The 16242-nt window shown below is 34.6% G+C and overlaps 1 protein-coding gene across 2 annotated transcripts; it reads left to right on the forward strand.

Moving 5' to 3' along the window:
- Positions 1 to 4050: 4050 nt before the first annotated feature.
- On the forward strand, positions 4051 to 13819 carry LOC104119598 (expansin-A10-like). Of its 2 annotated transcripts, none has more exons than XM_009631147.3 (4): positions 4051 to 4208; positions 11632 to 11765; positions 12149 to 12461; positions 13162 to 13819. In XM_009631147.3, the coding sequence occupies exons 2-4, from the start codon at positions 11636 to 11638 to the stop codon at positions 13466 to 13468; spliced, it is 750 nt and encodes a 249-aa protein (XP_009629442.1). In that variant the 5' UTR covers positions 4051 to 4208; positions 11632 to 11635; the 3' UTR covers positions 13469 to 13819. The 2 variants fall into 2 exon arrangements, with proteins under 2 accessions (XP_009629442.1, XP_070044366.1); XM_070188265.1 differs by lacking the exon at positions 4051 to 4208 and adding an exon at positions 5968 to 6116.
- Positions 13820 to 16242: the final 2423 nt, after the last annotated feature.

Consider the following 16242-nt stretch of genomic DNA (forward strand, 5'->3'; position numbering starts at 1 on the left):
TGCATTAACTCTTGTTTTTTTATCTTCATCCTCAAAAGGAGCAAGATATTCTAAGAACGCACCTGAAGGAAGAAGCAATATTGCTGACATGATTAAGGAGACTCTAGCTCTGTTTAACCTCTCTGGATCCAAGAATTCCGCTATGAAGGAAGCGAGCTATATCAAGATATAACTAATCTAATTATATTAGCCCAATAAATTTATTTTAACTAATATATCTTGAATTTAAAATAGAGTCCAGATTATTTTATCGATTTAAATTCGATAAAATTTAAATGCTTACAGTGGGAACAAAGTCCCATCTTCAATGTTGATAAGAAAAAAACTTTATGTATAAAGTGTAACGATACTCTCGAACCTTTCTGAAAAAGACATGCGTACTTGAAATAAAAAGAAAAACATCAAATCATGTTAACGTCTCTTTCAGTTGGCTTAATAGCAGAATTACAAAAGACTGTCCAATAATATATGAAAATTCTTAAAGGACGGTACTTCTATCAATTTTGAGTTGTTAGATTTGGTTTCTTACCTTGGTTAGAGTTGCACGAGTGAGGTTCGTTCTAGGAGCACCTTTACCACCAATCAGTAGATTATAAGTTCGAGACATGTGGAGGAAAAAATAAAACTCTATTGATCCTCAAAGTGGGATGAAAAAAATTATTAAAAAGGAAAGTAATTTCGGATATTTAGATTGGTCCTTTTAGCTTAGTACACTAAAGACTCATTTTATCTTAAAATCTTTCCTCCCAAAACAAAAACAAGAAATTTCTCACTCTATTTGAGAAAGAATTTATATATTTAAAAATTAACATAAAATGGTGTTAGATTTTATATAAAATTCTTTATAAAAAGTATTTGACTATTCAAAATAAATAATGCGGTATTAAATAGGATAAAAAATTAATTGCATAAATTGGGAAGCTGAGTGGTCCAGGTCCAATGACGCTAGCAGGCATGTGGAGGCTGCTTGCAACAAAGGGCCTCTATTTGTGAGGTTATCCAACAAGAAAAATAGGTAATTACACTCGATGAACCTTTTTAGGATTACCATTTAAATTTTGACCCTAGTAAGAAAAGTCTTAGTAAAATAGCCTCTAGCTAGAATTTCGAAACATGCTGGTCAGAATTTTTGGAAGCAATTTGGGCAATCGCTAGAATTTTGAATACCAGGAATTTAGCCACAATACTGAAAATTCTAGTGATCCGTTAGGATTTTGCTACCCGACAATTGCCATAACCTATCGAAACTCTAGCAAGTATGCTTTTAAATCTTGCACTGGGCAATTTTCCTAGAACTTCTACTATTGGGGTAAAAAAATCAACAGTGGCACAAAAGTATTTTACTTTTGTCATGAGATTTTTAATTATCTATACTACTTTTGAAACTTATTTACCCTCAGTATTAAAGATTTAACTTAATTTTAAGTTCATATACAATTTACTATTTATATATGAAATAATATATTAGACTCCAATTTTACCTATTTTCTTTCCCTCTTCTTCCTTCCCCATTCCTTAACCCACATAGTTGACCCAAATTATTTCCTTCTATAACAATACATTGGAGTACTATGATATGAACACACAATCAATGTAAACGATCACAAATTTATCTAAGCAAGAAATATTTGAATAAGTTTATAAGTTTTCTGTTACGTGTTTTTTATCCTCTTTAATGAATAGTCATTGACAGTCATTAAAAAGTTTCGAAACTTTGAATTCCAAAATTGAATTTTGGGAAACTATTATTTATTTGGGTTGGGAATTGTCGCAAATGATTGGGAATATTCTATGAAGTTTATATCTCAATTTTGAGAGAATTTGGTGAAGATTCGAGGTGATTTTGGTTATTATTTCAGTTTGAAAATAAAAAAAGAAGACATAAATAAATTGTATATATTTTGTATGTCGGGTGTAGAAATGACATACAAAATATATACAACTAACATAATTATATACAAGTTGAATATAAATTGTATGTGAATTGTAATTTTTGATCGGATTTTATAGAAAAAGTTGTATTCAAGTTCTAGATAAATGGTAGATTTTGAGAAAATTTGTTTATATTATATTGAAAAAATTAATTACTTTTTATAAATAGAAAAATATAGATAAATCGGGTAAATAAGTTTGAAATTTCGTATATATATATATATATATGAAAAAGTCCCTTTTGTCATTCTCCCCAAGAAAAATGGGAAAGCCCAAATTAATAGGCTTCCTCAAGGCTCAAACTTATTCGGCCCCTTACTTGTGAAAAGTTCTTGCTAGGTACTAATTTCAATTTTCAAGCCCATAACAGAGTAATGTTAAATGTTTTTTCTTGGTTTGAAATGTTTATATAAGAGAAATTTTCACAAACCACTATTATTTAGTGGTTATTAGCTAGTTGTATCTATCATTTACTATATTACTTCATATAGCTATGCTTTTAGTTTTTTTAGAGTGTATTCGATGTATTTAAGCTATTGTATTCATGAATAAAGTAGCAAAACTCGGCGTAAAACAGGGGATTCTAGCTAGACAATTATTGTATTCGACTGTATTCACGATATGTATTTGTGAATACAGTAACGTAAATAGCGCAAATCGTGGTCTATTCAGTTGTTTTTAAACAAAAAGTGAATCAATTAACACAATAGACTCCTAATATAACTCAAATAACTCAATTATATCACCCATAATCTGTATTTGACGCAAAATATGCTGAATATTTTTCAACAGAGCAATCGCTGAGTTTCTAATCCTTCCCTTTTCTGTTGATATCGTTCGTGGGTGTTTCTGTTTTCAACCAATAAAATTCGAGATTTATTTATAGTGCAAAAACATATGAATACATACTTCAGATACATTTGAATACATATATACATCTGAATACATAAATTATATTAATTAAAAAAATATATGAATACATTCATGGAATACAGCGAGACAGTGAATACAATGAAATACATAGAATACAGCGAGATACATTGGAATACAATGAAAAAAAAGACAATGAATACAATGAAATACATGAAAATACAGCGAGATACATTGAAATGCACTTAAAAAAAAGGTAACAGAATCTTCAGTTTGCTCAGCCCCAAACTCCGTCGTCTTTTTTCAAGAACAACCCTAATGTCGTCTCGTCGAGAGGGCCGCGATTATGACTCGAAACGTCATTGTTCCTGTTTCGATCAAGAACCCAGTCCAAAGAGTTCTAGGAAGCACAATAGACCAGTCGAACTTTGCTCTTCTTCTTTGTCTCCTCCGCTACTCAATTTGCAACAAACAGCCAGAGACCTCATTCTATTACAACTTCTAGGTATCCGGAATTGAGGAAACAATGATTTTGGCTTGGCGTGAGAAGAAAGAGCGGAGATTCGCCGCTGATGGTGGTGGTGGCGGAGATGCTTTCCAGGAGGAAGAACGATCGACGGATGAACTGATGAGAGAGAATCTATGAGTTTTATGGCTTTGAGAGAGAGAGAGGGTGGAGAAAAATAATAAAAAGCGTATTTTATGGCTTAAGGGCAGGAGGTGACCATAAATAGATATTTGGCTATAAAAATCAAAAGGTAGCTATGGAATATAATTTTTTTAAATGGTGATTATTTAAAATAAACAAGGTATCAACCTTTGCTATAGGAGGTAAAAATTCCTTTATAATTCCATTCAATTCATGAAGAGTTAACCTAAATAACCTTCTACCTAACCGATTAAACTAAAAATAATCCGAGAAAATATATATATATATATATATATATATATATATATATATATATATATATATATATATATATATGAAATGCGTATAACACTGATAATATATGTGTATACTAATGGGGGAAATAATTAGTCGAATTTGTCGCGACCTATTTTAGTGATCAGTGAGACTAGTTCTTTCACTTTAATTTGTTGGATTCTTTGGCAGAGCATGTGAAACAACCTTGAATATTGCAAAGATAGGTGAGAGCATATATATGGGGTTCTTGAATCATGGAGAAAGGAGCCAAATGTTAAATTGTGGCTTAAGTGGTACAGTTTTGTAACTACTTATTTGATGAATGAGAGTAACTAATTAATGTCTACCACTCAATTACCAGTCCGTAATGTTAATTAGTTGCAAGTGAATAAGGGTGAAGAGATAAACATAATTTCCTAAATCTTTGCAATGGAGAAGCGATCTTGTTTAATATCTTATCAAGAAAATACCCAGGATTAAGGTATGTTACTCTGTTTCATGATAATGACTAATGAATTCTCAAGTTGTCTGAAAATCATATTGTTCTAATATCATGGTCATATTTGTGTTAGTTTTTTTGAATGTTGAACAAATTTGCATGTCCAACTTAATTTCAATTGATTCTTAACTGCAGCCAAATGCTTTGAGAGCAATATTTAATTTCTTTCCTACTTGAATCGTTCATTTCATGATTTTGGAACAAATTAAACAATGTTTCAAATAAGGAGTTCCAATAAACAAAGTGAATGGACAACAACGATAGAGGCTCTCTAAAGAGGAAATTCGAACTAACAGAAAAAGATATGAACAACAATCAGACTGTTTTGCGATTTTTAATACAAGAGATTCATTTTTAGTTATTGCCTAATAAACATTTGCAATAAAATGTGCACAAGTAAATATAACTATTGTTAAACTAGGGTCTCACAATCTGATGATCTATTCATTTTTAATCTACTTATTGTTGTTAATATAGCAACAAACAATGGCATTAGATATAAATAAGCAAAAGATATGGGAATCATATAATCGTAAAAATAGGGAATTTAAAATAATATATGTCGAGACAAGTACAGGGATCTGCGTTAGATCAATTTCACTTGCTACAAATCTTATAATGTGACGAAAGTGTTCCACGTATTATGTTTTGAGTTTTTCCTTAAAGGGGCATATAAAATAGGTTTTCTTTTTTTATTATCGTACGGTAATCTAAATAAAAAGTGATAGTTAGGTTGTTAATTTTCCAATAATGAGCCTGATAAATAAAAAATAAATTTTAATATTCCACGTGCTGTAAATTTCCCTTAACTCATTTAGGCAAGGGAGGATGGTTGTGCTTTTGCAGCCATTGCACGTAATGATATTTAATGAAGTGAAATAACAGATTATTCATGTGAAGTGCGAACATGTGATAATATGTCTAACTGAGTCATTCCTATCAGTGCCAGAACTATATACGGTTAATGGTTCAATTGAATCTCCTTTCTTGGAAAATTATATTACCTATATTAGTAGAAGAAAAAAAATTATGTATGTATATAACTTAATGAATTCTTTTTGTATAAATAAAATTTTGTGTAAGATTTCTTGAATCCCCTTGTAATAATTTATGGGTCCGCCACTAATTCTTAGCAGTGTTTTAAAAAGGCGAGGCGTTTTACATATGTCCCAGCGAGGCGTAAGCCTCGAGGTAAGGGTGGCAAGTGGGTCGGTCCCGGGCCTAAGTGGGCTAAGTGGGCCGGTCCAAACGGTCCCGGTCCCGGGCCGGTCCAATTTAAACGGGCCAAACGGTCCCGGTTCTGATGGTCTTTTTGTAGGAACCGGCCCGGGACCGGGCCCACGAACTAATGGTCCCAGGCTAAACGGTCCCGGCCTGCGGGCTAAGTGGGCCCAAGCGGGCCTAAGTGGGCCCAACAAATACTTTTTTTAATTTTTTTAAATATAAATTAGAGAAAAAAAGATGTTAATAAAAATATCTAAGGCAATTCCTTGTAAATTGTATTATAGAATTGTGACATAAGTTTTTTAATTTAAATTTAAAGACAAAAATATTATAAAGAGATATTCAAAGCAATGCGTTATAATTTTATTATAACATTAAAAAAATATGACAATATCTTTATTAGTCATCTTCTCCCCTATGGAAGGAGTACAACAAGGTGCTAATACCACCATTGAGAAGAAAAAGAAACTAATCAAGATGTGCCAAAATATAAGTTACATAATACATACTAATTTTTATTCATACAAGTTACATGGTATCTCTTACAAATTTCATAAATCCATCAAGGTCCGGAGGAATTTTCGTTGGTGGTGGCGAAAAAAAAGCTTGGTCATCACCGCTTCCGGGTGAAGCAGTATCCTCCGCAAGTTCAGCTAGCATTTCTTCGTAAGCTTCGCCTATCTCTGGTTGTGATTCAGCAAGTCCAAAATTTCTTCTTTTCGAACGAATTCAATCTCTGAAAAGTACTGATTTTTCCAAGCTCTCCCTCATAGACGCTCTATAATCACCGAGTTGAAGTTTTGCTTGACTGAAAGCGCTCTCCGATGCCACTTTGAAGCTTGAATAGTTAAAATGTCTCGGGTTATCCTTGAAAGAACTCGAAAATATTTTTTTTTTGTCCTTCCACCATTGCAAAAGATTAAAGGAGTCGTCGGGATTCACTTCCTCAATTTCCTGCGACAAATAAACTTCAAACTCATTTAGTTGTGAAAAATCACTACTACTAGAACCTTGAGAACCCCTAAACCCCGCCCAAGCACTAAGTGCTCTTACTCCCGCAGTTCTTTTAGATGATTGAGAATCAGAAGAAGAAGGAGTTGGAACATTTGGTCTAGCATGATTTAATGCAACTTGATAAGCATTATAAATAGTTTGAGCATTTATTCTAATTGAGGCTATTGCTTTCGTAAGTTGAGACAACTCATTATCTTCAAGTGCTAAACCATTATAAACAGTTTCGTACCAAAATTGAGGACCTCCTAATTTTATACAAGGATTTAACAAAGCAGCAACACCATAAATAGGGGGAATAGGAAAAAAATATTTTTTAAACTTTTTTCTCATAGAATCAATAGCAAGTTGATAGATTTTCCCATCCTCTGAAAAATTAGCAAACAAATTTGCAAGTTATACAATATAAACTAAACAGTTAGAAATAGTAGGATAATATTGTCCATAAAATTCATTTGTAGCAATATAAATTTTTTCTAAAAAATTAACAAGTATTTTAACATTAGCCCAATCCCCATTCGTAAGGTGCTCATCATCATCACTTACATGTGCATTAAACGTTGAATTTATGGGGTTTCTATATTTATATGCAACAACCAAACTTTCATCCATGTAATTTCATCTAGTTGGACAAGGTTTAGGAACCTTTCTTTCTCTTAGGCCAAATTCATCGTATCTTTTAAAATATTCTCTAAATCTACTTCTACGGTTTGAATAAAAAAGCCAATTAAGAGCCATTTTAACCTTTTTAATTTCACTATTTAAAATTCTAATACCATCACCCACAATTAAATGGTAAATATGACAAATACATCTAACATGAAAAATGTTACTAAATGCAGGACTTAGTGTAGTGGTAAGCAATGCTATAGCATTTGTGTTACTAGTAGCATTATCCATTGAAACTGACATTATTTTATCATTAATGCAAAAATATCTACAAATATCCGTAACTGTGCTAGCAATAAACTGCCCTGTGTGACGTGAATTAATTATTCTATAAGTAATAATGCACTTTTGTATTATCCAATCCTCATGAATCCAATGACTGTTAACAGTAAGGTAATCACAGTCGTTACCACTTCTGCCAATATCAGTTGTAATAGCAACACGATAATTTATATGAGTAAATAAATAACGCAAATATTGTTTATATTTATAAATATCTCTCTTTACAGTTGTGCGAGGAAAACCTTTATAAGTAGGATTAAAACATTTTCTAATATAATGCACAAAGTTAGGGTCAGAAGAAAAATTATAGGGTAAGAACATAACAGTTACCATTTTTGCCAATTCTTCCCGATCTTTTTTTGGATCATAATATAAAATACCACCGGTAACAGTATTAATTTCCGATTGATATTAATTTGACCCGGTACTAGGGTCAGCCTGACTAGGAGTAGGTACAGTTGTCCCCTCGGCCAAAGCTTTGGAACGAAGATATTTGACTTTATCTTGAGGGTGTCTCGATATGTGTCTAGCCAAAGTTCCCGTCCCCCTCCCCCTCCCCCTCCCCTCCCGCGATCCAAAATATTAAAAGCTAACTCCTTGCCATAAGTTTTACACTTAACCTTATTTTGTGGAATTAGTTGAGTAAAAAATGACCAAAAAAGAGATGTTTTTGTCCGTTTGGTACGTTGTCTAGAAAAAGTAGGGGCATTAACAGGAGTATCAGACGGGGCATCATTTGGATTATCACTAGTTGGGTTAACTTCAGGAGCAGGACTAGTGGGTGTATCGTCGTCCGGTTGAGTTTCATCAAAATCTATTTCCTCCTCATCATTTTCATCAATAGTTGGATTATAATAAAGTGCATTCATTAATTCATGGCCTAATTGTTCACCAGCTCCAACATTATGGTAAAATTGACTCTCAGTAAATTATAATAAACTATTATCGCTATCAAGAATAGCAGGTGTAGGACGGATATGGGGTTTGGGTCGAGGAGCCTGGGGCAGTGGAGGAGGAACGGATTGGCCACTAGATTCGCCACTCTTGAATTTTTCCTTATTTTTACCAAATATATTTTTTAAGGAAGCCATCTTAATTAATCAAATAATAGAAAATAAATAAAATAAATAAAACTATAATATTAAAAATTATGAGCTGGAACGATTTTACCGAATTGACAAACAACTTGTTGAAAATTGATTATCGTTGAAGAGACTTCAATTCACCAACTTCACAATTTTTTCACAAATTGTAACAATAAAGTAAGCAATAGTAGCAATTATAGAAGAAAATTATAGAGAGATTGATGATTTTGTGAGAAAAATGAAAGAATGAGGGGTATTTATAGTTGAAAATAGGGAAAAAAATATAATTATAAAAAGTTTGGGGTTAAAACAAAGTTGGGAGGGTTAAATGACTATTTTGTAAATAGCCAACGACCAAATTTTTCAAAGCTCAACGGTCAATTTTTTTTTTTTTTGAATTTTGACCGTTGGGATTGTTTGGGACAGTTTGGGCCCGGTCCGATCCCGGTCCCGGTCCCGGTCCCAAACAGTCCCGGGCCTAGCGGTCCTAAAGTGAAGAACTGGCCCGGAAGACCGGACCGGGCCCACGTACACGGTTCTAACCGGTTCCGGCCCGTTTAGGCCTAGAAGACCGTTTGGTCCGTGGTCCCGGGCCGGTCCCGGTCCTAGACCGGTCCACTTGCCACCCTTACCCCAAGGCACGGGACGTAAGCTCCATAGGTATTTAATTTTTAATATTTTAGAAAATAATATAATTATAGTAAATATTTATAAACAGATAAAATTGTATGAAAATTGAAGAAAACTATAAATATGTGAAAATTATATATATAGATGTGCTCCATCCCCACAAAAAACTAGTTAAAACAATCTATTATACGCTACTTAGAAGCACAAGTAACTTGAGTCGAAAAGAATAAAGTTTTCTACATTGAGGAATAAAAAGGATGACTAACCTGCAATTTGAACTTTAAACTTGCTGCTATGAAGGAGAATGGAGTTCTCTTTGTATTTGTGAAAAAAATTGAATATTCGTTGCCTTTGGGAGATATTAGCAGACTAGCGGACCAGATAAAGAATTGGGAAGACCATGAATTAGAGCCCCAATCAATAAAAAAGGTCTTGACTTTTAAATTTAATACATTTCAGTTCCTTTTTAAAACTTTTGAATAATTACCAAGCTGAATTTTGAGAATTTGGGTATTATATGAAACACTTGTTCAACAAATTTTGTTTTAATTTGAAAAAGTCTCTAGGGTAAAAAAAACGCCCGGGCGTACGCCCCAAATTGCTAGGCGTACGGCTCTTGAAACGTTCGCTCCACACCATCACCTCAGGGCGTTTTTGGTGCGCCTCGCTCCAGGACTCGTCCCGAAAATGCCTTTTAAAACACTGATTTTGAAACCTTGTCTATAATGGTTAATAACTTAAGCAAGTAACCAAATATGTCGGTGTGGGTATATGAGTTGACATAACTTGATTAAAGCAATAAGCAGCTAAGCTAGAAGAGAGAAAGTTGAGACACGGAGAAAACACGAGTTAAAGAGAAGAATTAAAACACAGTTTTAACTTTTAAGCAGCTTTCTTTATTGATAAGTTAAACAGAAAGAAATTCTAGAGTGGCGTTTTTATAAATATTGTTTTTGTTGTTGCCTTTGGTGCACTTAAATTGTTCTAGCTAGCCAATCAAAAGCGTGGAATAGGACTGCTGTCGAGCTTCCTTAAGTAAGGGGAGGGCTACTCATCTAAGTTCCCTAGTTAATAGAGTTTTATGGTTTAGGGAACTCTAGAAAAAAGATAACAAAAAATATATATATATATATATATATATATCAAGTTTAGTCAACAATAACTGTAGGTAAACGAAAACCATGCCTTAAGCTTTAAATTTCTACTGTTTCCATTTCTCTACTTCAGTTTTTTGCTTTTATGTCATTTGTATAATCATTTAGTATTCAAAATCTACCGTCCCGACTAATTCAGATTCGTATCATATTGTTGGATCTATTACTGGGGAGACCTCTAGTTAAGAATGGACGGATCTCATCTATCTCACGACACATTTTAGTATTCAAAATCTACCGTCCCGACTAATTCAGATTCGTATCATATTGTTGGATCTATTACTGGGGAGACCTCTAGTTAAGAATGGACGGATCTCATCTATCTCACGACACATCTTGGTGATGCAATTTTTGCTTGTTGAGACTTCTATAAAGTATAGCAAGAGTACTATAAGTAGCAATATGTTTTAATCAAAATCTTCACATGGACTTGGCAGTAGGCACCTCTTCAAGAGATACCATGCGTATCTGAATAGATTGAAGGAGAGTAAAGAACCTAACCCTACTTTCAAGATGGTGAAGTCAAAAATTCAAAAAATGGTACTCCGACCGTTTAAAAAAGATTATCTTAATTTGACTTGACACAGACTTTAATAAAAAAAGGGAAGACTTTTGAGATATGTGGTCATAAATAAGCTATAACATTTGTATAGCTGTAAAACTTTTGAAACTTATGGTATGAAACCTGTCATAACATGCTGTAAATACTTCTTATTAATGAAATATTGAAAGATATCAATCCTTTTGAAATAGACTAATAAGGAAATAGTGTCAATCTCTTTGAAACGGGGTAAATATTTTTAACATAAGTAATACAATTTTAAAGTAAGGAAACCTAGAAAACCAGCCCAAAAAATAGTGCTGCTCAATAGAGAAAAGTGCTTCGCATTTCATATACTGTGTGTAGGAAGAATTTCAACCCGTAGAGAAAAATCAGAGATCCCCCAACCTGGATTTTGGAAATATTCGGCTAGTCTCCATACCAAAATCCCTACAAAATATAACGCGGTTTTAGCCATAAAACTATTTGTCCAGTACCCAAAATCTACCTTCAATTCAAACCATAAAAGAACTCAAAAAATAAACTTTAGAACAGTTTTTGGTCCCCCAAAATGTGTCAGTTAGTTGCTACTGTAACAGCTTAAAGGCCAAGTCCCCTATTCCTAAATGCTTATTTATATCCCCCCCTAACTCCTTCCATTTTCTACAATCAATCTCCAATTACTCTTTGTTTTACAGCTACATTCTCCAATAAAGTACTAGTCTTTCCTCTTACATTTCCAAAACTGAGTGAACCTTTCTTGAATTTATACTAAAGAAAGTGCTGAAAAGTTCCAATCTTTACTGCAGAAATATGGCTAAATTTGTGATTTTTCTGGTTGGTTTGCTTGCAATTGCCTCATCTGCTAATGGGAATGGCGGAGAAGGGTGGATCAATGCTCATGCTACCTTCTATGGAGGTGGTGATGCCTCTGGTACAATGGGTATGCAACATTTTTTGATATGTATATATAATTCAAGCTAAAAGCAAATAATAAGTTAAATTGGCGGAGTCAGTAACTTATGCAAGGGAATCCAAAAAAACTCTAGAATGTCACACTTGAATTTGAACATGTGACCTAAAGCAATATTTTCAATCTCTTTGCCATTATACTAAAATCTTCTATCATGTTAAGGAGATTCAACAGTTTATATATAACAAAAGCTCATGTTTGCCTTATTCCCGCAACATAATTTTCCAATGAAGGAGATTCAATTGAACATCTTGGCTCTAGTACATAACTCCGCCCCTGATTGAACTCACCATAAATCTGCATCTGTTTATGTTGATTCTTGTTTCTCTTTATTACATGCATTTCCGAAACAGGTGGTGCTTGTGGTTATGGGAATCTATACAGTCATGGTTATGGAACAAACACTGCAGCTTTGAGCACAGCCCTATTCAACAATGGGTTGAGTTGTGGATCTTGCTATGAGATTAAGTGTGTGAATGAACACAAATGGTGCTTACCTGGTTCCATTTTGGTTACAGCAACCAATTTCTGTCCACCAAATAATGCCCTTTCTAGCAATGCTGGTGGATGGTGCAACCCTCCCCTTCACCATTTTGACCTTTCTCAACCTACTTTCCAGCACATTGCCCAATACAGAGCTGGAATTGTCCCTGTTGCTTATAGAAGGTATGCTCAATAGTTTCATCATATTTGGTCCAATAAATGATAGCTTAAGTGATTTTTCTTTCTAATTTTTCTAGGATAGTTTCTTGTTAGGATTTAACTCGTATAAGTTGATGGTAAAAAGAAAATTTTGCACTATTAGTATAAACTTATCTATTATAGCAGGATACCTGCTTTATTCTTATAGTAGGTTGCCTGCTTTACTTTTCAAATTATACTAATTTCACAAATCTTTAATTTTTTTTAACAATATCCATGTATAGAATTTAGACTTGTCACAACAATTGCCCATTTGGATCCGAAGGAAAACGGAAAAATGGAAAAGTTGTTAAAAGTATATAGTATTTTGTTTTTCAATTAGAGTGGGAAGAGCACTTCAATTAAATATTGCATCTATTAAATTTTTATAACATTAGTGTCTAGATCAACTTTGACGCACCTCTATTAGTTTTCTATGTACCTGCTACATTCTACAGCACTATAGCAGTACTCCTTCCACCAAACTTTAGATAGATTAAAAACAATCGCCTAATTTTTTAATCTTTGTTGGGATTTAAACTCAATTGCCCATGGTCCATTTTAGCTTCATTAACCGTTAGTCCACACTTTATAAATGCTTGCAATGGAATTAACTAACATCACACTTTATAAATGCTTGCAATGGAATTAACTAACATCACTCCTATGGGCAATTTTTCTGCAGGGTGCCCTGCAGAAGAAGGGGAGGCATCAGGTTCACAATCAATGGACACTCTTACTTCAACTTGGTATTAGTGACCAATGTTGGTGGTGCTGGTGATGTTCATGCTGTAGCAATTAAAGGATCAAGAACTCAATGGCAGTCTATGTCAAGAAACTGGGGTCAAAACTGGCAAAGCAACAACTATCTTAATGGACAAATCCTTTCATTTAAGGTTACTACAAGTGATGGAAAAAGTGTGGTATCTTACAATGTTGCCCCAGCTAGCTGGTCTTTTGGGCAGACTTATACTGGTGGTCAATTCCACTGAAAATGAGTATATCATAGTACACACTAAATTGTTCACTAGTATTAGTATTGTGATGTTAGTACATAATTTTACTCAAAGTTAGTATATAAGGTGTATATGGCCTGGAAAGTCAAAAAATGAAGAGGGCATAGTATAAAATTGTCCTTTGTCGTTTTAATTTGAATTAAGGGTAGCCTAGCTTTGGGACCCTATAATTCTTGAGGCCATTGTTTAAGGCTTTTCTTTAATTTTTGTATCTTTGTTTTCCTTCTGTTGCAATGCAGAAGAGGATTGCAGTGGTGGACTGTTTTACCACCCACAATTAGGAGTGTCTGTATGAGTTGGAGAAATTTGGAAACTTTTCTTTCCTTAGCTTTAGCTTGAGATGGAAATGGTTGCTTTGTGTCAACTTGTCCTTCTTTCCGAACCTCATTACACCTTTCATAGGTGAAACCCGGAGCAATACTCTTTCTCCAACCATGAATGCAATGTCTCGAACTTTACGGTCGGCATAACTCTTTTCCTAGACTGAGCTTTGCGAAGTCGATCCTGAATAACCTTGACTTTATCCAAGGCATCATGTACCAAATCGGTACCCAACAACCGAGCTTCTCCCGGTTCAAACCATCCAACTGGCGAACGACATCGCCTATCGTATAATCCCTCATATGGAGCCATCTGAATGCTCGACTGGTAGCTATTATTATAAGCAAACTCCGTAAGTGCCAAGAACTGATCCCAAGAACCTCCAAAGTCTATAACACTAGCGCGAAGCATATCTTCCAATACCTGAATAATGCGCTCTGACTGTTCGTATGTTTGTGGATGAAATATTGTACTCAACTCAACTCGCATGCCTAACTCACGTTGTACATCCCTCCAGAAGTATGAGGTAAACTGTGTACCTCGATCTAAAAAAATAGACATGGGCATACCGTGAAGGCGTACAATCTCACGAATGCAAATTTCAGCTAACCTCTCTGAAGAATAGGTAACCGCCACTAGAATGAAATGTGCTGACTTGGTCAACCTGTCCACAATGACCCAAACTCCGTCAAATTTTCTCTGTGTCCGTGGGAGTCCAACAACAAAATCCATAGTGATACGCTCCCATTTCCACTCAGGAATTTCTAACTTCTGAAGCAAACCACCAGGTTTGTGATGCTTATACTTAACTTGCTGACAATTCAAACACCGAGCTACATATGCAACTATATTAGGCACACAATTACGACCCTGCATTTGCAGAACTCCATCTTTCCCTACAGCAACCTGTTTGGCATCACTGTGTCGCACCATGTCCTTAAGGACAAGTAAATGAGGATCATCATACTGCCTCTCTCTGATGCGCTCATATAAAAATGACCGAGCAACTGTGCAAGCTAGAACCCGACTGGGTTCTGAAATATCTAACCTCACGAACTGATTAGCCAAATCTGAACATCTGTAGCTAATGGCCTCTCACCAACCAGAATATATGCAAGACTCCCCATACTCACAACCTTTCTACTTAAAGCATCGGCCACCACATTGGCCTTTTCGGAGTGATACAAAATAGTGATATCATAGTCCTTCAACAGCTCCAACCATCTTCGCTGCCTCCAATTGAGATCCTTTTTGTTTGAATAGATATTGTAAGCTACGATGATCAGTAAATACCTTACACGAGACACCGTAAAGGTAATGCCTCCTTACATGATGCTTATTTATTAAACTAGTTATTCATTCTTCTTTTGTGGTAATACGTAATATATCTTCTTCCATTTTTTTCTCTTCTTTTTTGCCTTGTAGCGCTATCTTTTACTTTTCTTTAGTTCCTAGATCATTAAGTTGTCAATACAGTACTATGTATCAAATCTGATGGGAGAGGCTGTTTTTTTATTTTGTTTAATCATATGGTATCTGAAGCCCATTGGCCCGACTAATTAATCGAGATTCACGCCGAATGGCGAATAGGACGACTAAGGGGGTAAAGAGCTCTCTATCAAAATCTTCTCTATTCTCAGGATTTCTCAGGACTCCAATGCGAAACCTCTGATTAAAGGTGAAGGAATCTTAACCATCCCACCACACCCGTTGATGATGAATATGTAACAAGTGAATAAGGAACCAGTCATTGGTCCAGCCTTCATGGGCCACGAAACGTTAACTTTATAGGGATATCTCTATACGTAAAAATAGCACGGGCTAGCCAGTTTTCGGACTGGTCATTCAAAAATAGCCAGCGTTTGCAAAGTCATTGAAAAATATCCATTATTTTGCTGCAACACGGAAAGTTCCTGCATAATATACTGGAGATCGATGCACTTGTGTATGAACTTCCAGCATATTATGTTGGACCGGTATATTATACTGGAACTTCCAACACATTATGTTGGACCGGTATACTTATGCTGGAACTCCAGAATACTTATACTGGAACTCCAGTATAATATACTGGAGTATTGGAGTTCCAGTATACTTATGCTGGAATTCCAGTATATTATGCTGGAGTATTTTCCGGATTTTGAACAGTGTTTTCATTCAAATTTATCTTTACATGAAAAGTGGCTAAATTCGATTACTTTTGAAATTGTGGCTATTTTTGAATGACCACTTGTAAATCTGCCTATTTTTGAATTTCTCCCTCCAAACTTCAGAAGCCCATCACAAGACTTCAATGGGCTAACAAAATTTTTTGGTGTGGTGTTGTGCACGGGCTAATGCCACATTGTTGTTTGTGTTATTTTTTTGGATTTTTTTACCTCCTATAGCAAATGTATACACCCTATTTATTATAAATTAAAATTATTTTA

The sequence above is a fragment of the Nicotiana tomentosiformis genome, chromosome 11, assembly GCF_000390325.3.
Source record: "Nicotiana tomentosiformis chromosome 11, ASM39032v3, whole genome shotgun sequence".
Lineage (NCBI taxonomy): Eukaryota > Viridiplantae > Streptophyta > Magnoliopsida > Solanales > Solanaceae > Nicotiana > Nicotiana tomentosiformis.

What these genes read in the sequence shown, in the direction of transcription:
- LOC104119598 (XM_070188265.1), top strand. Translation starts at nt 5,983, where the DNA reads ATGGTATCTCTTACAAATTTCATAAATCCATCAAGGTCCGGAGGAATT. An exon ending in AGTTCAGCTAGCATTTCTTC is followed by an intron (nt 6,117 to 11,631) that starts GTAAGCTTCGCC and finishes TCTTTACTGCAG; the next exon opens with AAATATGGCTAAATTTGTGA. An exon ending in TGATGCCTCTGGTACAATGG is followed by an intron (nt 11,766 to 12,148) that starts GTATGCAACATT and finishes TTTCCGAAACAG; the next exon opens with GTGGTGCTTGTGGTTATGGG.